We start from the raw sequence: 26,698 nt of genomic DNA, 5'->3' as shown, positions 1-26,698 counted from the left end.
GTTGAATGTATTGATGATACAAAGGCAGATGTCTTTCTGCCATGCAAGAAGACAAATATCAAGAAAACCAAACGGGGCATAAACCAGGGGCAGGGACAGCTGAAGGTGAGCTACCCTGGGGGAGAGAGAAGGCCTGAGATGCCATGCTGGATGCAAAGCCCCCTTGGGAAGAACCACAGATACAGCTACGCCAGGTATCGTAGAGGTGATGAAGGAGATGTATGGTATTTTTAACTTTTGGGAGAACAGAGCAGCAGAGCAACTGGCTCAGCGCTCATAGGCACGTGTAGCCCGCCGAGGGCGGGCTGTAGCCCCCCAGCACGGGGCCGCCATTTCGGCCTCCCACGGCAGAGCAGAGGGCATGCCGGCGGGACACGTGCCACGGCGGCCGGTACCTAACGGCGCAGGTAAGCGGCCACGCCGCGGGCAGGAAGGGCGAGGCACGCCGCGGCAGAAGCAGGCGGCCCCGGCGGACGCCGGCTGTGGCCCTCATAGGCCGCCCGCCCCCACCCCATGCTGCTTCCCCGCTGGGCGGCCGGGGCCGAGCGCGGGCACGGCGGTTGGGGCCGGCGGCCCCACCACAGCAGCCCGGCCCGCAGCTGCTCGCTTCCCAGCCCCGCCGCGGTGGCCGGCAGCCCGCCTCTCGCCGCCTGCGGCAGCGCGACGCCGCAGCGCCCTCTGCCGCCGGCGGGCAGCGGCGCGGCGGACTGGAGATCGCGTGCGAGCGCGGAGCCAGGAGGCTCGCCTTGTCACTCACCCTTCAGTCCGCCACCTGAATCACAGGGGAAGCGGAGGCCAAGCATCCTCCCCACCCCCACCGCCCTCCATCCCCACTGCGCGCTCCCGCCGCGCCGCGGCACCTCGCCCCGGCGCTGCTGCCTTGCCTTGGTCACTCGCTCTGCGCCGCGGCTCTTCCTCGCGGAGCGAAACTTTGCGCCCCGGGTTGTGGCAGGGACCGTGGGGTAAGTCGTTGCATCCGGCGAGCTCGTGTTGGACAGGCGAGGCTTCTGCCTGGGATTTGCGGGGGTGCTGCCGTGTTGCCTCCGTCTCCGGCCAGTTCTCCCCACCGCGGGCTGTCAGTGCTCTCCCTGGCTCTCCCGGAGGTGGTGTTACTGCAGCTGTGGGTGCCAGCTGTGCAGGACGTACCTCATTTATTAGACCCAAGTGCCTGCCATTCTTGACAGCTCCCAGGTGAACACCTCAAGAAGCCCTGGTTTCCTGTCTGCCCTCCAAGGTGGGTGATGTGTGGTGTCTCAGAGGCTAAGAGCAGGGTGGCATAGGGCTTCGTGATGGGACCTTTGCTACATTTGGCTTCACCCATCCCTTGTGCTGATGACTTGGGAGAACTTCAGAGGAAAAGCGAGTGAAATAAAGTTTCACATAATCTTTTTCAAGCCCCAAATGAGCTCCCGTTGTATGTTATGGGGGGGGGGCATAGCTATGGGTCAGTCCATACTTCCCCTGTGAGTATGTATTTTTAGCAGTTTATAACTCGGAAGCTAAAAATTCTTTCTGTGTTTCAGTTTAACATGAACGGGGAAAAATCAGTGAGGGAAGGGTGAAGCATATCTATGGTCTCCAATGCATTTTCCAACTTTGTGTTACTTTGTTTTGTAAACAAGAATTCTGTACATCTTTGGGTGAATCTGTAGTTTTCTGTCTGTATTAAAGAAAAACACAAATAGCGTAAGACTTATATTGCTTAAACTTTTTTTTCCTAAAGATGGGCGCAAACAATGTTTGTGTGTCATTAAATGAGTTTCTAGGAGATAGACTATTAAGGCCCCCCTCCCCCTCCCCCCCCCAAAAAAAAACCCCACCCAATAGGCTTGACGCTGTTTGGTAGTTGGAGGTTTCAAAAAGACAACCAGGACTGGATTTAAATAAAACTGATGTATTTGGGCTCAGAAGTAGTCTGTTGAGAAGAATGTTGATGCACGTATGTTTGCAGTAGATGAAATAAAACAGTTCTACATGAACCGTAGAGAGTGTTATTATCCAGGGCTAAGATTAAATTGTTGCACTTAAGCAAGAGACTTAATGACTGGCAAGATCAAATTCACTTGCAATGGACTCTGTTAAATAGCAACTAAGAACAAGAATATATTTTATTTAAAAATAGAGTACCTGAGAACATAAATGCAAAAAACCAGAATTATCAGTTGACGTTTTGATAGTAACTTTAACACTGTTTCTCCTGTTGGCACCCCTGACTGAATACAGGCTGAGACAGTCCTCGCTTTTCATTGTTGCGTCTACTGCATCTCTGCATGATTATGTCTGTGGCAATGTAGTGTTTTCGTTAGTTGGCCATAACAGTATATTCAGGCATTTGATGGTCTCAAAGAGAGGATGGGTTTTCTAGACTCAGCATTGGGATAGTGTGTAAACACCTACAATCTTCAGCCTGTGCACACACTGGAAATATGAGGGTCTACAGTCCAGATGTTGAAGGTGTACTGAACCGTTTCAGCCAAGAGCGGAAAGGAACAAACACTGGCATATGGAAAATCTGGGCTGTTGTGGTTTCAGTATTTATATTCAAAATGAGCCATAGAAGAATGGAGGTACATTATTAGCTCAACTTCACGTTGATTCAGATTTCTGCCTAGGAATAGTAATGAGGAAATACATTTCTAGGCCATTTTTGCAGTGTTGATGCTTACAAAAAACAGCCAATCATTCTACTATTAATTTATCAGTTTCAGTATGTAAACAGATTTAAACAGTACTGTGGAGGATTTAGTGCTCAGATATGATTTTTCCTTTAGATTTGCCTTTCTGTAGGTGCATCTTAAAATACAGTAAAGAGTGTTGGAATCAGGAACTGCCTATATGTAGGTGAACTAGACTAAGAATTTGGGACTTTTTTCTTTTTTTTTTTTTTTAAGGGGTTAGATTTAACTTGTGACCCCACTGAACATGGGGGCTCTGCTATTGAATAACCAAGACCGAGTACCAAACCTTTCCCTAATATTCCTGGTAATTACTGCTGACTCATGCTGACATGTGAATTCAATTAGCTCCAAATGGAATGTAAAGGATGTGGGAGTGTCTCTTTGTGCCCAGAAACAGCTAGGACAAAGAAGATTTTGGAGGAAAATTTAAGGGATAGCCAAGTTTGGGTAGGAAGTGTCAGCCAAGGTTTGTTAATGTTTGAATAACCAATAAAGTTGAATCTCTGGATGGGGATGAATTTGGATAACATGGGCTTGTCTTCACTACAAAATAACTGGAGTTCTAACTGAGATGTTGCTTCTAATTTGACTCATGTCCATACACAAAAACTCATCGCTGAAGTGTGGTGATGTTTTCAGTTTGAGTCAGCTTACTCATGAGGAATAAACTATAGCTCAGATAACCACAATTCATCAACTGCTAACATAACCTCCCTGAACAGCACAAGTGTTATTTTGCTCAACTGTGGCTGCTTGCACTTGAATAAGGTTACCTGAACAGCAGTGAACTCCAGGTTACTTTTGTATTAAAGACATAGCTAAGACATTGCCTACTTTGTGTACTGACCATGAGGTAAGTAACTGGACATGTAAACATGAATATTCTTACCCAGTTACTGTGTAACTACTATGTTTGTGGCAACTCACTGGTGGTCTTCACCATCACAAGCAATAAAGGGAGAATTAGCACTGTGACACTAGCTGATATTCAGGTTGGGACAACTTTGCAGAAGGATGTGAAAAGCAAAAATTGTCTTGGTCCTAGAAATTAATTTCCTGTCAGTTACCAGCTGGTGGTACAAAAAGCTCAGTTATATGTCAAAGATACCTGCTAAAAGTATGAATCCAGCTGTACTTGGCTGTAAGAAGCAAGAACTGCTCCTTTTGGGGGAAGGAGTTTCTTTGCTGGGCCTCTATACTAGGAAATGCATACAAGGGTTTCTAAAAACATTTCGAGGTCAAAGCAGAGAAGATGGACACAAGAGCAACTATGCAGCCTTATGTGTACCAAGCTGATGGTTTTTTTTTTTAATGGCAGGTAACCCTTATGCGGACTCCTGCTTCTGGGTAGAGGCATGAGTATGCATTGGTTGTCTCATATTGTTCTAGAAACACAACGAAAGCTAAGGTTGGCCCAGAATTTCTGCATAAAGTGTGAACATTTCAAGGTATTCTGCAGTCTGGTTGACTGAGTGAGTGGCCAGCTGAACATTCTGAGCACAGAAATGCTTTAAGAGCATGTTTGTATTGCTGTGTCGGCCCAGAACTCCCACAGAGCTGTTGATAATCACTTTGGACTTAGTTAAATTTACCTTCATAGTAGTGATCACTGTTCTATAGCAGTTGATGCTGTGTTGTGCTGTAAACTTGTCAACATAAGAAATATTACTTGAGTAACTGTAGAACTGGAATCGATGGGCTTTTAGAATTGCACAGGTGGGATGGACAAAAATATAGGTACTGCCAACATAAGTAAAGGAAGAATGGATCAGTATCAGTAAGAAAGGCTATGATTCATTGTTATGCAAATACATATAACTGCCCCTCTCTGACCCTTCCCTCCCCACTCCCCCGCCCTGGTCCCTAGTGCCAGCGTGTGGTATAACTGTTCCATTTCAGTGTAGACAACCTAGGGCCTCTCTACCCAAGTGCCATCCTCTGAAACTTAGGTGTGCAGCTACAACAGCAAGAAACCCAATGTACATCTTTTACGCTGGCTTATGAAACCTTACTGTAGTATGCAGGAGCAGGTCAAGCGCAGAATGGTGGTGTAAGATTCTGCAAGATGGCAGTGCTTAGCAGTGTGTTTCAATGGAACCCCTTTAATATGTATATTAGTGAAACACTCAGTATGCACCCAGGTACTTGTCAGATGATGAGATTGCTTGGGCTAGACCAGACTGCCTACAGTTTTGAATCAAGGCTTTATTTACAGACAACAAAAAAGTAGCTTGTATGATGCAGTTTGTTACAGCTGAGGTGGCAAAGCATGTTATCTGCAATCATGTATTTGAACTGTACGGTGACTGCAGTGGTGCCCATGGAGTTATTGTGCCTGTGCAGTGGAGATATTGCTCTGTATTCAGCAGCAGTATTTATGCATGCATTAAAGAAACAGACATGTATTCTTTACTGTTAACATGTAGTGGAATTGATGCTAAATTGATGCTGCTTTCAGTATGTTTTACATGCTGAAAGCATGAGTTACATAAAATCAAATTTTGTCACTCATTAGGACTGTAAAAATCCACTGTTAGTGGATTTATTCTTTTTCTGTAACACTGGATCTGAGATATAGCAAAGTTAAATATGTGGCAGTCTATGGTCATTGTCTAGATTTCTCAGAAGCTGTTTGCTACTTTTTGTAGTATACTGATCCCTAAGAGTCATGATCCTGAGTACTCTCTCAAACCTTTTCCTTTGCTGAAACTCCAAATATTATGCTCTCACCTCACAGCTATGGCAGCATTGTTCGGAAAGCAGACTATTCTTGGCCTCATTGTCTTTTGTAGAAATTTGCTTCTGCAACATGTGTTTTCTGATGTCTGAGAAGTCCTTGTGCACTTCTGTCAGCTTGAGTCTCCATCTCTTTGTTCTCAAATGCAGAGTCCTTCCCCAAACACCTGTTTGTTTTTTTTCCTCGCTTTCAGGTCATTCCTACACAAATAAAATTTGCTCAGATTGTTCTGTGCTCAAAGAGTGTAGATACTGGTGATTTGATGTCAAACTGGAGTGAGCAGAATTCCATTCAGGTCAGGATTCCATATGGGTCTCTTGAAAGTTCAGAGCTGTTCCATACTTCACTTATGACTCAAATAATGGTCTAGAGCATGTGAGCATTCAGCTTGCAGATGTCACCAAGCTGAAATGGGTTTCAGGCACCTTGGAAGACAAGAGTCAAATTGACAGAGTAACAGTCTGAAGAAAATTGACCAGGATACAGGTTTGTAAAGTTTTGTGCAAAGGTTTATCTTTAATCAGGAATAATCATTTACTCAATTGCAGCATGGGGAATGGCTAGCTAGGCAATACATCTATGAGGGAGAAAAGGATGCAGAAATTTGGTGGATCACGAAATAAACATGAGTCAATAGTATCATGCTGTTGTGAAAATGGTAAACATAACAGTAGAGTGTAAAAACAAGAGTGTTCCCTGTAAGGTATATGAATAATCTTTTCACCCTACTTAGCCCAGGTAGGACCTTAGTTGGAGTACTGTGTTTCTTTGGGGCATGGTACTTCAAGAAAGATACAGACCAAATTAAGAGAGTCCAGAGAAGAGCAACTGGAATGATCAGATATCTAGAAAACATAGAAAAGACTAAAAGAATCTTATACCATTGACAAAAAAATTTTAGAGTACTAAAGTGCAGCAATAACAATAACAATATCAGTTTAAGCATCAACCTAAACATAATTCACTTAATTCTAAGAGAAAATATTTCATGTTTCATTTCAATTTTTATTTTCATTCCCATTTTTCCATATCAGGCTTTGGGGAAAACACATTTCTAAGCTCTGTTTTAACCACTGTTATGTGGTGCTTGACATTTTCTCCTCTGCTTCTCCTTTCATTGGACTGTGTAACTGAAGAAGGAGGAACAGAAAATAGCAGAGCCAGGAGAGGAGTAGGATTGCATCTTCCCAACAAGTTGTCATTACATCTAGGTTTATAAGTCATCTTTCTCCCTGCTCTCCTCCTCCTACACACACACATATTTCATAATAATTTTTATAATAATAAAGATGGCAATCTCCATTTTTTATTGGCCTTAGATCCAGTCCACTTTTGCTTTTTTTCTTGGGGAACTTCCACTGTGCTGTGTCCTGTTTGTGTCAAGGAATCTCCTGTGAATTCAGGCTATGTTCTTTTCTGAGTCAGAGATGGTCACTTCTTTCCCTTTCTGTGCTGACTCTCTGTCTACAGTGATATTTGCATCCAGCTTCTGAGCTGTCGTATATTTTGTCTCCAATTCTGCACTGGAGTGAAACTAAAACCTTCCTGGAAGCCTTTTGTGGAAAAGAAAAAAGACTAAGAGTCAGAGAAACAAGAGAATAGCCATAGGGTGTGGGCAGATTTCTCTGAAGAACTTGGATTTGGATCTTGACCCACTCCCAGGAGGAGATCACCAGGTTATTGGCTACTTTGGAATATTTCTCTTCTTTTGATAAGCAATCATTTCCTGATAAAAATTCCACTTAATTAGTGATGTTTTGGCTTAGCAGTAGAAAACTCCTCAAAAATGTTCCTAGTGTGTCTCTCTTGCTGCCTAGCCTGCTTAATCCTCTAGTCTCTCTGTAACCTCTTAGTTATACCTTTGTTCAACTCAAGGTTTCTCATCATATCATTAGCATTTGCTCTAAAATTGCACCACACTTCTGGTTTGGCATGGTGGCTACACAGTGATAAAGAGGCTTATCAAAGATCATTCTTCTACTGTTTCAAAAAAACCCCCAAACCCAGATTAACTTAGTCTGGTGAAATGACAAGCAGGGTATTGAAACAGGTGCTTAGGAAGGTAACACTCAGGAATGCTGGTGAATTTATGAGAGGGTTTGGAAGACCAGCATAGTTCAGCAGTTCATGGTTGCACATGCTTACTTCCTAGACTTGGATTTGCAACCTGTAACCTGTTCTGCAGCTTGAAGTGACATGTCTAGTTCACCCCATCACACAAAGTGGCATGTGGGTGTTGGATCATGTGCCACCTTATGTTGGAACATAGCAGTTGGGCATGAGGATAGAAAAGCATAACAAACAGCCAATGTAGTGTATGCTGTGAAAAAAGTGATACAATACATTCAGTGTGACACTGTACTTCTCCCTTTTATCCAAGAGCCTTCATCTATCCTGCAGTTACAATTGCGGAGCAGTGTAGAAAACCTAATGTATCAGACAAACTGAATGAACTAAGTAACTAACAGTCTAATCACGACAGCACACAGCTAAACCTGGGCCAGAACCTATCTGAAAAGATATATATACACATGTATATGTACATATATGTGTGTGTGTGTGTGTGTGTGTGTGTGTGTGTGTGTGTGTGTGTGTATATATGTATATATATACACACACACACCTGATTTATATACTTGAGCTGTTAGCTTGTAGTGAGCTCTGTGTTGCCAGTGTAAAGCTACTCCCAGAACTTGAACTAGTTATAGTTTAAAGACATCTGAAGTAAGGCCCTGCTACACTACATATTCATAGCAGAAATATTTCATAGACCTGTCTTACTGGTTTTAGACTAATTTCCTGTTGAAATGATGCTTACACTTTCACATTGTATGTCTGCTTTCTGTTACCCCCGAAGTTACTTTTTTTTGACCTGTTGGTCAGGTACCACCAAACATGACTGAGGGACGGAGATCTCCTAAGAGATGGAGGATTATTCAGTGGCTGTGGCAACCCAGTGTTCTCCTCTGACACCCTGTGGCAAGGACAAATGGAGGACTAAAATCAAGCCTAGCATAAAAAGATGTCACTCCATTAACTAATGGATCATACCAGGCACATGTCCAATCTGAATCTTTCTGTGTTTTTAAATGTGATATGGTCTGTATCCTTCCTGAACTAACACAGTGCACATTTTAGAAGTTAGTTCTAGTAACAGCTTAATTTTTGAAACATCGCCTAAAAAATACAATTTTTCTCCAAAGCTTTTTTAAAAAGGTAGTTATTTACATCCTTATAGGTCAAAAAAGGCTCCTTGGACTTTCTTTCAGACTTTCCTAAGAAACAAATAAAGAAAGGAGGGTCAATGAGATAATTTAGTCCTTAAATTGACTTGTTTGTGAGGGAGGAATAAGGGTCGAAATGACTATTCTGCTAAAGATACCTTAAGAGTCAAAGCAGTGACTTCAGAATAAACTTATAACTGCATGCTCAGCTTTTGGAAAGAAGTGTTACACTTCAAAGTCAAGCACTTGCATTTTAGATGACAGAGCTAAAGATGAAATGTGAATTCCTTACCTGTGTGGACACACAGTAAACCTGATCTCATACTATCTCATAATCTCAAGCTGTTTTTTCTACAAAGCACCTAGCTACATGATAAATGCTACTCAGTGAGGTAGAAATTCAATATTTTGTTTCTATCATCCTCATTCACTTTGTGATCCCATTTCCATACTATGCACTGTTCAAATCCTGTTCTGAACACAGTGCTATTAATTTTGTCACAGGCTTTTCTGTGATAATTGTAACTATACTATCTAAATACATCAAAACCACTACTGAATTAATCTTTATAACACTGCTAAGACATAGGGTACTGTTATATTTGTATTTTAGAGATGAAGAGCTGACCCATAGAGCTAAATCTGAAAGATGTATACTGATTTACGCAATTCTGGACATTTAGGACCTGTTTTTTTCAGAAAACAGTCTTCTGTGTATCTGTTTGTTTAGAACACTGTTCTCAGTGCCTTCAGCTGCAGTAGTGAATGTTCATCGCTTTTAGAAATAAGATTAAGGTTCCCAGAAAATGAGGGTTGATGTCTTTGACATAATTGGCTTTAGTCACGTACTTACCCAGCATCACACAGATCCTACAGCCTCTACATAACCTTGATTCCTTCTCTAAGCTCTGCCTGTCCTGTGTACTGAATGAGGCCAGGGGTTCTGCTCTGTTCGCTTAGATTTCCTCCTGTGATGGGGGCAGAGACTGCAAAGGAGTCTGCAGGAGACCTGTGCAAGAGACTGCATTAAGGAGATGCAGGCAGTCTTATTTCTGGCAAAAAATCCTAATTTTTAAATGGTTACTTTAAAGTCTTAATATTAAACTTAAAGCAGTGCTCCCTGATGGTCACTTTCTGAAGTGTTAGGAAGCACATCATTTATCTGCGGGTCTTGGAGCTATATCCCTGGATATTGTAACCCTGGGCTCCTTCCAGGCTCTGAGGCCAGTATGTTCTCACTGGTCACAGATCTTTCTGCATCTCAGTCCTACAACTTTCCATCTGCATTTGGCTTCTTTGGCCTAACCTCACTTCAGTCTGCTCTCATCCCCTCCATGCATCATCTCAGTCTCTCTTACAGTTCTTCTCATGGCTGACGTGCCATTCTTGTGCATTTCAGATTGGTTACTTGCAGTCAGTTTTGTGGGCTGCAGCAGCAGCTGGAGCACTGAAAGCACCCCAGGAAAGGGGGGAACACCAAGAGGGGAAGTGTTGCTCTAACTCTCCTGCTCCGAGAGGAATCATGTAAAGTATATCAGGATGCATATGCACAGTGCAGATCCATGTAGGAATGAAGGGATCACTTGCGCTCAGCTCAGACAGAATCTATAGAGATTAACTGTCAGACTAAACATCTCCTGAGCACACACGAAACTTTTTTTTTTCCAGAAGTTTAAAATGTAGCCAAACTTGTACAGATTTTCCTTTAAGGAAGTTAAAAAGAGACTTTATATGTGCTATGTCAGATGACTCTAGCTGTGCTGTAAGCATCACATATATGTGCCCCAGTACCTGCAGAATGCCTTCTGTAACTCAAGCACTGTATAGCTTTTTATTATGCAATTAACATTTCTAACAGCTCTTCTTCAGGCTAGTAAACTGTCCTTCCTTTTTCATTTTTGGGGAAATTCAGGCAGCAAGGCAAAGTGACTTTAATACATCCCAAGGGTAGAAAGAGCCACTATCATCCATTGATTTATCCCATGTATAACATGGACCATCAGCCATCCTTAAACAAATTATTCACCATGCAGATCTAGTTGTTTTCTCAAGAAAAAAGTCTTGATTTAAAAGAAAATGTGCAATGATGAAGAGTCCTCTGCAGTCCTGTGTAAATTGTACTAATAGTTATCCTCATTTATTTGTAATTTGACTTTAATTAGCCTCAAATTCTGAAAATTAGATCTTGTTAGATTTAGCTTGATCTCTGTTGTGAAATGTTTGTTTCTCACATAATGTAGTTATTTACTGTGAGGAAGTCCTCTCTCCTTGATAAGCCAAGTGGTTGGAGCTCTTGGACTCTCTCAGGCTATGGGGCTCATTTTCTCATCCTTTAATCATTTTTGCGACGCTTCTTTCCAGTTTCTCTTGAAGTAGGGATGCCTCAACTGGATATAGTATTGCATGCTATTTACAAAGGTGATATTATCCAAAGCAATTATAAAATTTTCTTCTAAAACATGCCAGTTACTCAGAAGCAAAAAAATCTATGGCTGTAATGTGCCAATTTCAATTAATCTTGTGATAGAAGGCAGACATGGCTGTATTCTGCCAGTTACACAGGTTTGAAAGCCTGACTGCTAGGCAGGTTTTCATTAGAAGCCTGTTTAATACTTTACCTGATCATTTACTCAGATGCTTATCAGCATAGCTGAAGGACTGTTTCAGGTGACTTCAGGCTTTCTGTGTATGCTGCTTCAGGACAGCTCTACCTGGCAGAAGGCGCTGGGTTGATGATTCACTGGTTGATCATTCCTGCAGCCTGAAGGCAGCCCAGCACTGCAACTGAAGCTTTTAGTATTTTTGGTTCTTAAGAAATAATAATGATATACAGAAAGTCAGTTTTCTAGCCGGTTCTATCTCTAGCTTCAAAAATGTGTTATGTATCTGCAGATCCCATTGTCCATATCAGCCACAATATCTCACTGAAATTCCTGTTCTGCTCATTATCCATCATGAGTAGAAGTCTTTTTTCAGAGTCAATGCCTCCCAAGGTACAACACCTAAAAACAAAAAACAAAAATAAGCTATTCTTTAGTAATAGCCCATTCTTTGTTCTTAAAGTTGCATGGCTGCTCTGTGGTAAAGCTGGGATAAGAAGTCAACCTCTTGATTCCCACACTGTCTCTTCTAAACCTATGCTTCAAAGCTGTTGTCTACATAACCCTTTTAAGTAGTTCATACACTGAATACATGGTATGTGGTCACATTCAGACAGGAAATAATTCATAAAGTTTAATGCAAGTAGCAATCTTTGGATAATGTGACTTGACCTTCTGTAGCTACCAAAGCTACCAGATTTTTCTGAGTATGCTTTCATTAAGTCCAACTACTTTTGTTTCCTTTAACCATAATTTCTGTTAAAGTGACTATTACAGAAAGACATCTAACTGATTTCAAGACATCAGGAGATGGAGACTCTATTAAATCATTTGTCGCTTGTCCCAATGCTTAGATATTCAAGTCTTACAAATTAATGCCTTATTCCTTGTTTGGGTGTATCTGGCTTCAGCTTCTAGTTTTAAGTGCTTGTTATGTTTCAGATTAAAATAATTCAGCACCTATGCCTTCCCCTTGAAAATACTTAAATGTTAGTTGAGCCACCTGATTCTTTTTGATATTTAAACAGGCTGACCTCTTTCTATGCAAGGCAGTTTCTTCAGCCTGCAGATATTTCTTTATAGTTTCTTTTCTCACCCTTTCCAATTTTTAACATTATTTAAGATACTGACATGGGAATGGTACAGGTGGTTCCAGCAGCAGTCTCATCATATCTGTAAACAGAGGTAAAATCACTTCACTTATGTCAGCAACTGTATTAGCTCCCTTTGCAGCAGCTTGTCCCTGGGAGCTCAGGATATGGATTGTATTCATTGTTTACTTTGATCCCTACCATCCTTTTAAGAGTCATCGGCTTTTCAGGATGCAGTCCCCATTCTGTAGCAGTGACTTTCCTGCCCTCTTCTGAGATAAGTGTTTGCAGTTGGCTGTATTAAAATGCATTGTGGGTAAGCAGAAACAGCCTACCAGGCACTTCAGACTGCTCTATTTCACTATGTAGTCTTAAGCATTATTTATCATCCTTCTAAATTTTGTATACTGTGAAAAGTTTTATCACCAATGGTTTTCTATTGGAATGTGGTACCTGTAAGATCTTTATAAAAACCTTTCTATTTAGCAATGATTTCTCAATGCTTACTTTTTTTTTTTTTTTTTTTTTTTTTGGATTGGTTACTTGACAAATTCTCTATCTGCTTAAACTGTGCTCTACAATACTTTGTTGTGTTTTTTTTTAAATCAGATTGTTGTGCTGCTAAGTTGAATGCTTTATTAATACAGGTAAATTCCTTTATTAGACAGATATGACAACTTGTCAGTGAGTAAATTTCATTCCAACAGGCCTTATATTCTTTAGACTTCTGCTAAGTGATGCTATTCATCTTTCATTCAGCTTTTTTGGTATTTTGCTTGAGATGAATGTCAGTCTTGCCATCCTGCAGTTAGCTGGATCGTTATATTTGCCCTCTCTGAATATTGTCATATAGTAGCTGTCCTTCAGTCCCTTCAGTACAACTTAATGTCACACTGATTAAAACATCCAACATAAGAAAGTGAATGATCATGGCCCACATCTGCCCTGTCCTTGCCCTGCAGCTCTGTGCCTTTCAGTCCCTGCTCTCTTCTTTCTGAAGCTCCTCAAGTTTGCAAGCCCCTTCTCCGGCTGCTGGAGGAGTGGAAGGTTGCTGCTTTGGGGACGTTTTCTTCCTCTCTCAAACTGGGAAAGAGCACAGGAGGATTCTCAAGTGTTATAAAGATGGAAAGAGAAACAAAAGAGAAAGGAAAGAGTGGAATTGTTCTGAGCAGCTGAGTGTCACCCCCCAGCCTTTTCCCGTCTCTCACATGGGAAGCTGCTTGGCTGGTCCTGCAAGGAGCTGCTGGCCTCCTGTGGTAGAGGGACAGTTCTTTCCCAAAGGCAGACAGCAGAGCAAACAGATAGTCAGAAGAAGGCATGGTCCAGGTGAGACCATAAATACATGCTTCTCCCCAGCTTCAGTCACCTTTTAAAAGAATATTTCAGCCATATTTTTAGGACTGTTGGCCATGAGCTAGCAAGGCCTTCTGACTTAGCCTTTATTCCACTATGTTTGTTCTCAAATTTACTTTATCTGCATGCTGCTGTTGGCATTAGTGGTAGTAGCAGAAGCAACTGCTGGCTGTATACCTATCTAGGACGTTGGTGTTCAGTTGCTGAGGCAGTGCTTCGTACTATATTGCTGTGGTAACCCCTTGTCCTAATTTTGTAGAAAGTTCCTCCATTATTAAGGGCTTGAAGAGTGCTTGGTTATTCTTATTTGATGTAAGTGCATGATCCTCCTTTTCAAACAGAGACTAGAAATAAATCTATTGAATATACTTACCTTTCCTACATCCCTAACATACAGCCATCTCCATCAAATAAGCACTGTACACAGTTTTTAGGATTTCATTTGTTCACAATGTTCCTCTAAAAAGTGTACTATCATCTTTCCTCTTTAGCGCTGCCACTTGTGAAGTTTTCTTTGGGCCTTTTTCTTTCTTAACCAACAATTTATACTTCATCAGTCCTAGCTTATTGTTTGCTATTTATTTGCTGATTTTCAGTTTTTATATACTGGAGTCTTTTTAGTTTATTTCTATTTGCTGTCCCAAATTCATCAACTGAACCAGAATGAGTTTTAAAACTAAGCTGTCCTTTTTGGGAAGTCGAATGAACTCCTTTCAGTTTTCAGTTGAATTATGCTGTCCAAGTCTTTCTCCTTCTTTTAATTGTGCTTATAATGGCAAGAGAAGGGAAGTCTAGCATGTGACACAGTGTCTTGAAGCATGAACTATGAGTCATAGATTCATATTATGGGCAGGAAGGACTCAGAACACAAAAATATTACAATATAAAGACCGTATGTTTTAATGTAAGGTCCCACAGAACATGCAGCAATTCTTTAGCTTGTTCGTACCATTTCAGCTTCCTGCTGGAGTAGAAAACCCATCAAGTTAGATGAAATCATTCAGCCTGGGAGACTGTTGCCAAAAATGAGCTTCTGGGTGAGCCTCATCTAACCAAGTCTTTGAAGGTGGGAAGAAGGCTTTACCTAAGTGAAGCCTGTGGGTTAAACAGACTCTCAACCTGGAACAATATTTATTGCACTGTAGCCAGTCCCTTGTAGACATCAGTCTGGCAGTTCACACAGCTGATTTCACATGAAATCATCCCAGTAATAGTAAACAAAATGTTTTTTTGTATTTCTGGAAGAATTCTATACCTGATACTGCACCATTACAGAAAATTCACTTTGTCAGGTAGGCCAAAATCAATCACCTGTGCTTGTTTTATTTTATTTTTTTCTTTTGGAATGTGAAATAAATTAATACCTGTTTCCCATGCAGCTTGGGAGAAGGCTTTTAAAATACCATTTGAGTATTGTTGTCTATGTGTAATTTTTTTCTTTCAGAGTACTTTGTGAATTCTGCATAAACAGGAATCTGTCAACCTGAGAATGGTACTGTGCAGCATGGAGAATGACTAATATAGTAGCTATAATTAAGAGAAGGCAACTACTGACCTATTTGTCTGATCTCTGTACCATGCAACATTTTAGAGCAAATTCTAAAGGAAGGAACAATTAGTGGCTGTGGTCAGTTGGGTTATAGAATAAAAATGGAATGTAGATTTCTGAAGATTTTGCCAAAGTAACCTGATAGCCTTCCGTTGATACAATATCTCATTTTCTAGGTGAGGGGAATACAGTAGACCTAATCTGTCTGGATCTAGTGAAGGATACTGTGCTGCTGAAGATTAGTGAGAGAATTGAAAGGAAAGGATGGGGAGATGAACTGGATCAAAGGAGGATAACACCACCTTGTGCTGGAAAGAAAATGACTGAGTAGGAGGGAAACTACAGGCAGAGCTCCTCAAGTTTCAGTTTAGAGGCAATCTGATTTTTACTAAGAAGTTTCATACAAAAACAGGACTGTACTAATAAACTTAGTTGCTGGCACCATCAATACAGAAGATTGAGTTCTTACATAAGAAATGGCCGGACACTTGGGCTCTAAAAGTTAGAATTTCCTCTACAGACTGTACATTTATTTATTGGAAGTTATGCAAGAAGATAGAGCACTGTGCATATTAGGTGGTCACAGGATGACTGTGAGCCACAAAGTTGATAACAGGTATAGAGAAGACAGATACAGTCACACAAATACTGTGAGATAGTTCTAGTAAATAAAGAATTAATACTTCATTTTATAAATACGTGTGTGTGTGTGTGTGTGTGTGTATATATATATATATGCATGTATGAAATACTCATGGACCTTATTCAATATGCTGTGCATGGTTGTGTTTATCCATGTTTCAGACAGATTAATTGACATAGGAAAACAAAGACAAAGGCTACTAAGGTGATGGGGAGAATAAAAAGTTTGTCACATAGGAGCATAAAAGAGTTTGGGTTGTGCTAGAATAGAAGAATGAAGCTTAACTGAAGATATGGCTGATATTTAAAAATATGCCAATGAGTAAACACAATGGAGGAGGAAGAGCTATTTAAACTAAAAGACAATGTTGGCATAAGAACAAATGGGCATAAAATGAACATGAACAAATTTAAGCTGGAAAGCAAAAGGTTTCTAGGTATCAGAGATATGAAATCTAGAGCTGTCTTTCAATAAAAAGCAAAACTCCTCTAAACAGATTATAAATTAAGTTTATTTCATATAAATGAAGTTCAGTAAGTTTATGATTTACATTATATGACATAGCTGCCTTCAGCTGCGTGGGATTTAACTCAGGGACATAAGAGGCCCTCTTCATTTTACATCTTTACATCAACAGCAGCAAATGCTGTTGAGATATAGTAACCTCTGAAGCAGTGTGCACCAGTTGTTGAACAGCACATGGCAAGACTAAAATACTCTTTCAGACAGAAAATCTAGAGATTTTAATACTCAGCTAATCTCCAGAAGATTTAAATACAATGACTTGTTTTAGAGCTTGCAATGCCTCTAAGGCTAACATGCCCACACAGGGGCATAACGTTCTTGAAGTTTAGTCTGAAAATTGTCACCTCCATTAGCACTACACTGGGGTATGTTCTTAGTGCTAACCTCAACACTGTGTGCCCCTTCTTGAGTTGTCGACAGACATACTTTCGCTCTTTAAAAACGAGGATGCTAAATGATGACCTGGACAAATGCTAATTTAAATAATTGCATCCTATTTATCACAGTTTCAGTAATGGTAGACAATATTTCTGTGTATTTAAAGATCTGTGAAATCCTCCTTGCGGAAGGTGATAAGTAGTATTATTCATTTTTATTTATTTAGCTCAATTTAAAAATGAGCCTAGAAGAAAAAAATAATTATTTTGGGATATCCAGTAAACAGTATGTATTTTATACCCATTTTTATACTGTGTATAATATGCTTTATTTAAAAAAATGAAAATTGAATATAAACCTCAATATTCTAATAATATTAAGGTAGGAAATTGGAAATAAGCCCTTAAGCTTCTATCTTAACTAATGCCACTGTGCTTTTTAGCATTGTTGAATGCCACACTCAAGGAACAAACATTTTCCTCAGTTGAACTTTGTGTATTATCATTTTGTACAGTGTGAGACAATAGAAACCTCTGAACTAAGACATCTATTCCTTTTGTCTTTCAGCATCAAGACAATGATTCCTCCAGGGGACTGCCTATATGCTGGGAGAAAAAGGAGGAAACCCATTCAAAAACAGTTAAGTATCATATTCATCAGGAGGCAATTGTGTCTCCCATGATGTATACGTGCTAGAAATGAGGGTAGCCACAGGAATCCCTTCTTCCCCTAGTCCACTGATGCAGGAGAAGCCTAATCTCTTTCTCCCCCATGAGCAACCCATGGTCAGGAGGCTGGCCGTTTAGTTAAGACTGACTCCAGAAAGGGGGCTGAGCATGGGTCAAACCATCTCTACCCCGCCCTAGCTGTCCGACAAGGTCAATATGGTTACTGTGTGCACTACAGTGGTATATAAGGACAGGAGAGAGGCAGTGCTTTCTCATAGGAAGAAGATGCAGAGTAGATACTGGTGGACTAAATGTCAGCTAGGCAACTAGCTGGAGTGAGTGGCTGCCACCTCCATGTTTCTAAGGCCTGCTCAAGGGGACTTTCAAGAAGCTCTATGTTGACTGGCACCAGTGTGCTGGCATTGTGCTCCCCTCCTCCCTTCCTTGGCTGAGCCTTGCTTGAGGCATAAGTAAGTCCAACATGTGTGAGTCTGAAAAGTGGGTGAGTTCAGCTAACTGAAAAAGCAAACTGGTGACTCACTTCTTGCATAAAGAATACATCATTTTCAACTTGTTTACTATGGAATCACTTTCATTATAAGAAAAATGGGAGAGAGGAATTTTGTGTGTGAAGGCAAAGCGGAAAAGAAAAGCCATGGGAAATAACAGGATACTTGAATTAACAGGAAAAAGGTTGCTATCACTCGGATGTAAAATGATTTCCAGATGCCATAAAAAGTTTTGTGAAATGAAATTATTAAATATAATCACATCACATCTTTGGTGTTATACTTGATCATATGTTTATGAAACAGATATTTTTGGTGTGTTAAAATTATGAATTAGCACTGGTGGGCTTCACAGTCAATTTAAGAGTGGGAAGGTCATTAAAATGAATTTCCCAATATTCAGTTGTTCAGAACTTCTAAAAATAGGCTATTTGGTTTAAAATTGTATATACTGGGTCTAAGGTCAAAGGGGATTTTCTCTGCAAGTTTGAATGAAGTCTGTTGATTTTGTTTAGATTTTGGAGAGCATTTACACATGAACCACTTGTTTCAACTTAAAAATATATTTTTAATGTAAAATACATTGTAGGTGAAAATTCCAATAGACAAAGATAATGAAATAAGAAAATGATTCTTCCTGCAACACCTGTTAGATCCAACATGTATATAACATTTTTGTACTACTGTTCAAATATGAATGTGGATATTTAACTTCTTAATTACATGAGGTAAGGAACATGAAATTATCTCTGTGCAGAACTGTTTATAAATCAGAACTTTTGTGAGGTAAGGAGGCAGAGTTGCAGTTGCTTTGAGACACATTATATTATATGTTTGGAGCATATATGAAGTACTAGAAGTACTTCTCTCTAAGGTAACTTCTGGATAGATGCAATGGCTAAGAAAACTACCTGCTAACAAAAGACATAAATGCCCTCAGAAGCCTTTTATGAAATTCTGATTTCTGATTCTGATGATAAAACAGTGGCAAATTCTCACCGACTTTGATGGATATTTTGATACAATATTGATCAAGAAACTTGGTTCTGGTTAAAATAATGGGAATCATATATTTTGATTTATTAGAATTATTAGCTCCCACACTGGAGACTGCACTCTTACTTTCTGCAGATAGTTACTTACCACTTGTTGAGGATGATTTCTCAGTTCCTAGCAACATTGATCTCTTCCTGAAACCTTATCTCTTTGTGGGCTTGGTCTCTGGCAAGCCCTTCCTGTACTCATTCCCATTCAGGGACTTTTAAACTCTGATCTAACTAAAGACATGTTGAATGACCAGGACTGACTTCTGGGGTCCAGACCCCCTTTCTGGATCTATGTCCTTCAGTCCTACAGAGCTTACTGACATTTCAGAGCTCTGAGGTATTCTTACTGTTATGCTGCCTCAAATCATTTATCCTGGATGCTGAAAGGTAAGACATGCTATTTATTGAACAGTATATTTAACCATGATTTTGTTCCATGTTGCACCAATTTCGTTATAGCTTTTTTCTCTTGTTTGATAGCATAGCACATTTTCCTGTCTGGCCACCTTCTACTTTTCTCTCTGTCATTCTAATAATAAATCTTGGTAGATTCTGCTACCTCTTCTGTGAAGAGTATTTATTCAGTTGAAAAACCTAATTTTTCACAGTCCCAGTCATGATTACTCTCTTTTTTTTATTAATACCCTGTAGAAATTTACCTATCTGTTGAGAAGGAGGTAAGCAAGCTCAGGTGCCAGTCCAAGCAGGATACCTGGATTTCTGAAAGGATTCATGGATTCTTTTGAAGGTCAGGACTCAAAGGGCAGAGGTGCAGCTTTCCCATCTGTAGAACAAGGAGGACTTTCAAGTCTACCCATAATCAGTGAATTCCAGGAAACCAAGTCTCTGCCTCTGCACTAGCTTTTCAAGATCAGACTGTCAAGCCAGATGGTGATCCAGCAACTGCCTTTGAATTCAGGGTATCACAGAATGATAGTGTTCAGCAAATTACATTCATGTTCCTTCAGGCACAGTATGTTAGAAATTCTGTTGTGATGGAGCTTTGCAGAATAATGAAGGAAACATATGAAGAAACTCCATGGAAGAATGCAGAGAACTACTATGGAAGAATGTGTGGAAAACTTGTATTACAGAAGAATCTAATATATCTTAGTTTTCTTCTCTACACAGAACTAGGGGAGACTATCTTCCTTAGGCTGCCATTCTTCAGACAATACCTTGGGTTTAAGTTCTGCTTAAGTTCTAAATCATAAATCCTAATAAATCATAAATCCTAATAAATCATAAATCCTAGCTGTTCTCCGTTTGCTACGGGAAGCTTCCAAACAAACCCCATTAAAGCTGTTCTACACTAAAGAATTTTGGCATTTATGGAATCAGTTCAAATGGCTGGAGCTCAGACTGATTGAAGATTTTCCATTAGATATGCTTTTCAGTCAGACAGTTTTGAGCAAAGGAAATATTTTCTACCAAGTGTTTGTTTCCTGTGGAACTCTTTAACATTTTATTGAAAATTCAAACATCTGAAAACTAAAGAGATCTTGTTTTTAACCGCAAACTATAATTTTTATGCTGAAATTAATATTTATATTAAAAATGATAAGGCAGTGCCTCAGGACAGTAGCCATTTGAACATTTCATTCACTTCGTCATCTCAAACCCTGACAACTTGTAAAACTCTCTCTCTGGAAAACATTTCTTGTAATGTTTTACAGCTCTTGAAAGGCAAGTTTACAGCTGTCCCAGCTCTGAGCATATCTAGAACTGCTCCAAACTGCCCAGTTCAGTCAGAACCATATCAGTGCCAGGGTAAACCAAGACCTCAGGAGGAGCAGCTCCTTCTTCCTTCTTAGTTCTCATTTTAAGGCTCTCTGTGGCATAGCCCTTCCTCTTGGTATCACACTATTTCACCCCCTAGTCTGCTCTGTGCATGTGCTGTGCCAATATCACTATTAGTTCTGCTTTTCCCTTTCCTTGCTGGGAGGACTGATAAGAGGTAGAAGGTGGAAAAGTGTCCCCTTTCCTTCAAACAGCTTTCTTTCATTCAGTCCTTTTTACTTGTAGGAGATGGTGAACATCTGCACATATAGAGCTGTCACTGAAGTTCAGCTCTGCTAGGATACCTATGCAACACCCAAGAACAGCTAAATAACTGTGGGTGCTGGTCAGAACATTTATGATAGTCATCTTGCTGTTATTTTGCAGTTAGTTTATCTATCACATTTCATGGTCTCTCTTCCCTTTCCCTTCTTGCTGAAAGCTTGTTGTCATATGAAATGATCAGATTTTCTCAGTTTAGCTCATCTGTTGCTTTAACACTTCAGCATACTTTAAAAACTTATTCAGAGTGAACTTTTTCTTTAAACTGTTTGTCAGCTCCCTCAGAGGGTAGGGAACAGTGCTTGAAATAGAGGAGTAGACACCACACTCTGCAGACAGAGCTGTAACTGAAGGAAATTCCTCTGCAAGCTCACCAAACTGGTTTACACAAGCAGCAGCCTGTGTGTCACAGGCATATTGAATCATTAAAGCATAAATGGCTCAATGCCTTATGTACCAATAAAATAGAAAATGTTCTCTGCATCAGCTCCTGCACTCTATTCCTACTGAATAGAGGCTGGTTGTATGGGTCTTGTACAGGTAAATACACTTGTAATTGCAAAGAAGAATTTGGACGGTTAAAAAACACAAAGAAGGAAATGCCAACTTTTTTGTTTTAATTACAGATGCTGTTTATTGTAGTAAGGTGTACTTGAAAGAGAGTAAAAGAGATACCATAGGAGAGTGAGTGCTATGTGAAATGGCCTGTCTGTTAAGCCATGATTTATACAGTTTAAGAATCATTGTTTCAACATAAAGACAAGTAGCATCTGCTTCCTGCTCAAAATATGGGCTAGAATTTCCATTTGCCTCAAAACAACTCATCCAAGAATTTTCCTGCTTGCCATTTTCTGTTTATTGATAGCTAAGTTAGTCTTTCCGTGGAACTTGTTTGTTTTAAAATCTCATCCACTTGGCACCTAATTCCCATTTACATCAAACTCTTGTTTGTTTGGATTCACTCCCTTACTGAATCATTTCCTTGAATTTTCAGGAAGAGGCCATCTTGAACTCTCTCTCACGTTCTTTTTACACCATTCCCTGTAATTTCCAGAAAACTAATCCTTATGCTCAGTACAAATGTGATCCATGTACTTGCCTCAATCCATGCCTTTTTGGCATAGAGCAGTCACTATTTTATAAGGCAAATAGGCTTGAACAATTTCTATTTATATTCCATGTTAGCCTTGACAATTTTTACCTTTCGAACTCCAGTCAGTGTAAGTTTCTTTATTAGGATTCATTCAATTTTTTCCTTAGTAAATTGCTTCCTTACTTCAGCTGGTTTCTCAGAGGTAAAGAGCAATGTGCTTATATGCTTTAGGTTCTATTGAACTATGGGTTTTACTTATTCTCACAGAATTATTGCTCTCTATAGGTCAGACATGCTTTTGTGGCAGGGCAAGGATGGCTGAGCTTCAGGAGTTACTCAAAAAAAAAACCCCAATATATACACCATTTTCTGAAAAACATCTTATTCAGATAAAGAAAAAAATATTCTTTCTTTGTTGATTGCATTATTTTTTGAACATTTTGCTTTCTCTGATAGATTGAAGTTATTTATTGATCCCCAATCGTTAATATCTCCTCTGTCTTTGTATCACTGAAGCGCTTGGAATGAAAAAGCAGGAATTACATGTTTTCACTGATACCTGCCTTGAACATTTTTTCATTCATCTGTCCTCTGTGTTGTCCTGTGAAAATGAAATGAAGGTTCCCAAGTCTAGCAAAGGTATTTTCATACCCAATTTGTTTTTAAAGGTTTACATTTAGCTAGCAAAGCCAGCAATCACACATACAAAACATTGATCTTTTTTTACTAATTCCTAAACACAACATTTTTTTCTAACTACAGTTACAATAATAAATTAAGACTGCACTTATAAGAAGGGAAGACTCAAAGTATATTGTAATTTAACTCTTTTAACCACTCTCTGGAAAACTAATGTTCAAAATTAAAATTATGATTGAAAAATATAGTAAATATATAGAATGTGGAAACACAGTAGTAAAGTGCTAAGAATAACTACAGTTTCACTTTGGCTCTCCACTTGAGCATTAGCTAAGCTATATAAGGATATGAGCCTTGTCTTTCGTTAGATGAAAGTGGAAACTGTTAGCACTCCTGTATTTTCCTTGTCTATCATTTCCCATCAGAAAAGATCCTTGCGGTATTTTCCTCTCTTTTCTCCTTGATCTTTCTCTAAATGTCCCTGATAGTTATTCTAGAGAAAGCACCTCAGGAGGAATGCAGGAACGTACTATACAGTAAGAACTTTATCATGGATATTACAAAAGAGAGTGGACCACCAGCACACCCAACACTAGGTACCCTGGGAGATGCTCACACAGTTGTAGCACTGGGCTGCTTTACTTCCTCTCACATCCATGGATCTGTGTAGCTTATGGCTCCAGCGACCTGTGGCTTATTCTTGGATAACGTACAGAGGCAGAGCTCTCTTAACACTGGGCAAGAGGAAGAGGAAAAAGATGAGGCATGGGGTGCACAGCCCATTCATAGACTTGACTACTGCAATGGTCCAGCAATGGCTGTGAGTTGGAGATAAGTTTCAAACTTCAAACTAATGTCTTGTTGCTTAAGTGACAAGTCTGCTTCAGCACTGATCACCCCTCGCTGTAATGCTGGAAATGAGGTTTCCATAACTATATATAATAGTACTAGATTTTACTTTTCTCCCTCCTTGAGAATCCTAACATACACATTTTGTGAAAAGAATATTAGTGAAGACTCCAAAATTGGGCAAGATTTACAATTTTGCCCACACAACTTTAATTTGCCTCCTTCCTCATTTGTGATGTAGTTCGTGTTACGTGTTTTCACAATACCTTTTCTGCGGCATCTGTTTTTCTTCACTGCATGGGATGGATGCAAAATGGGGGTGGATTAGGAGTGCTTGGCTTTGAAATCTAAATAACATTTTTAAACAAATTTCTTTGTATGTATTTATTTACCCTTCTAGTCATTTAAAGTGGAAAGTTTGAGCAGGTTTTTATAGAGCTTCAGGTTTGAGTGTGTGTGTGTGTTTGTGTTTTAATCATTGTAAAAGTGATTGGATAAAAGTCATGTTAGGACCTGTATAGGTGTCATGTCAAGGGCCTGTATATGTGCTTGTAAAAGACATGGAGAAGCACTGGGTAAGGCTGCAGGCTGCCTTTGGAGGTTCTTGTGTTAGAGGACAGTGAACTGGAGGTGTGAGGGCCCGTGTACAAGGAGCTAACATGTCTCCACATGGTATTATTGCCACTGATCTCAAGTGGTGTACTGCCTCCATAATCACTGTATCTTGACAGCATGAAAATAATTTGAACTTCATTCCTCTGGACTTCAGGGGTCCAATCTAACACTTACTGTTACTTGAAATTCTCCCTTTAGCTGTTGCCTTAGTTATAGTTCTGTAATCAGAAGAAACTTCAGTGTTGTAACTATATTTTCTCATAGAGTCCTAATTCTGAGTCTATTCAACTTCCTTGAAAACCATAAGGTTCATATTTCATTCATATGAAATGTTTCTAGCTTGAGAGGAGATTTTTCCAACATCTAGAGTAAACTGACCAAATATTTGGATTTTTTACTCTGAACTTTTTCTTTTCTTCATTTTTAATTTATTTTAATCTTTTATGGGACCAACTCAGAAGTAAAAATGGCTGTAGCATTTCAGCTTCACCCTTCTTGAGCTACTTGGCACTTGTAAGACTCAGTAAAGGCAGTTCTTTTAAGTGATCTGAAAAAAAAAAGAATATTTAAAGTCTTTGTTTTGTTTAGCACAATGGAGATAACAGAAAATCTCTATAGCACTGTCATTTCTTGTTTCTAGGAAGGAATATCAATGGTTCTTAACAGCAAAACCAAATTCTTATCTTTGTTAATACTGATGTAGAAAAGTAAATTGGAGCTTTTGATATGATGATTTGAATGAATACAATGGGGACCGAATGGGTTCATGCATTAGATATGGTAATTTTCCTCTGCTGTTCTGACCCTAATTTGTACGACATGGATGTGAAATCTTTTTTCCTGGTATTCACTAAATGTGAAGATAATACTCCTTCCCTTGAAGTGGGAAGGTCCTGAATAAAAGAGATCATTTCCTCATCTGTTTTTCACGGGAAAGATGTGAAAAGAGAGGCCAATGTCCATGTCTTTGCACAATGGCAAATGCAGAATGGTAAATTTTAAAATATGTTTTTGGCAGGGGATAGAAACTTTAAAGATTTTCACAGAAGTTAAATATTCCTGTTACCAACTAATTGCAGGTAATGTCTCAGTGTCTGGGTGTACTATGTGGAGGTATAACAGGTAATAGATAATGTTTTTTCTACCACAGAAGGCCTGCAGTTGGGAATGAAAAATCTAATCCTTCAAAGAGACACAGGGACCGTCTGAATGCGGAACTAGACCATCTGGCCAGCCTCCTGCCTTTTCCACCTGATATTATATCTAAGCTGGACAAACTTTCTGTGTTGCGCCTTAGCGTCAGCTATCTCCGAGTGAAAAGTTTCTTTCAAGGTAGGTCTCTTAAACATATCAATATTCCATTAAAAGTCTGCCTTTTATTTATTGCTGCTTTGTACTAATCTTTAGTAAAATTAAAAATATAGTATTATATTGACAAGGTAAGAAAAGATCAAATATATTACTGAACTTACTTATTCTGTGTATGGGATGCTGCTTTGGAATTTTTCTGTATTTCCTCCTATGCTGTTTGTGTACTTTTACACCAAGTGATGTGAAAACCTCTGCCCCCTTCCCAGCGTATTTTAGAAGACAGGAAAACATGGCTGTAAAATCCCCAAACTAGTAAAGAGGCTTGGGGCAGATGTACCACCTGTAGCTTCTTTGAACTCCCTTTTTGAAGCTATCATCGTTCATGTTTAAAATGTCTAAATACATTGTGAAAGTAAAGCAACTACCATATTACCTATATTTACTGTATTCCCAACAGGAAACAGGCTTGCTTGAAAGTCCGAAAGGATCACTTTTTCAGGATAAGTGAGATCTGAAGTTTGAAGTGTTGACTAAAGCAATAATAGGCTACACTTTGTTTTTGTATCTGCCTGGCACACACATAATCAAAGCCAAATGTGCATGTTCAGATGTACATAATAAGAATTATTCCAAATTTGCAGACAATTCTAGTTTCTTCTGTTAATGAAGTGTTTGGATATTTCAACAACTTACATACAGAAATTGGAATATAACAATGTTGGCATACCGAAATACTCTACTTTTAAAAACAAACAGAATGAAATACTCATGGTGCTGCTATTCATCAAGCTATTTTCTATGCCTATCCAGTAATGGATACCAAACAATGAGGAATCAGTGAATGCTGGATTAACCATTTTTAATTAATCTTTGAGTTCACTACAGCAGGCCCATATTAATTACTTCTCTCTCATCCTTATTTCAGTTCCTAACAAATTTAAATTTTATGTTAAAATTAGACTCAAACAAAAATGCCTGACAGGTTCTCAGGTTAGTATTGTTCTGTGGAAATTGGAGTTCATTTTGTCAGGTAGTTTGTGGTCTTGAGTGTCTCGTATCATTTTATCAGCACCTAAAGCCACTGTTATTAATCTCCATGTAGTGGTGCTCTATTCTCCTTGAATTTAGT

General features: G+C 39.5%; 1 protein-coding gene across 2 annotated transcripts in view; it reads left to right on the top strand.

Moving 5' to 3' along the window:
• The first annotated feature begins 682 nt into the window (after positions 1–682).
• AHRR (aryl hydrocarbon receptor repressor) overlaps positions 683–26,698 on the top strand; it is a 92,468-nt gene continuing 66,452 nt past the window's right edge. The window contains exons 1-3 of one of the 2 annotated variants that reach the window (XM_026110279.2): positions 683–962; positions 17,346–17,417; positions 25,409–25,590. In XM_026110279.2, coding sequence (XP_025966064.1) covers positions 17,356–17,417; positions 25,409–25,590 — 244 coding nt within the window. In that variant the 5' untranslated portion in view covers positions 683–962; positions 17,346–17,355. Of the gene's footprint in view, positions 1,235–17,345; positions 17,418–25,408; positions 25,591–26,698 lie in introns of both variants that reach the window. The other variant, XM_064506765.1, reaches the window with a different exon arrangement.

Source organism: Dromaius novaehollandiae, chromosome 2, assembly GCF_036370855.1.
Source record: "Dromaius novaehollandiae isolate bDroNov1 chromosome 2, bDroNov1.hap1, whole genome shotgun sequence".
Taxonomy (NCBI): Eukaryota; Metazoa; Chordata; class Aves; order Casuariiformes; family Dromaiidae; genus Dromaius; species Dromaius novaehollandiae.
Note: the sequence above shows the minus strand (reverse complement) of the source record. Positions and strands in the feature narration are given on the sequence as shown.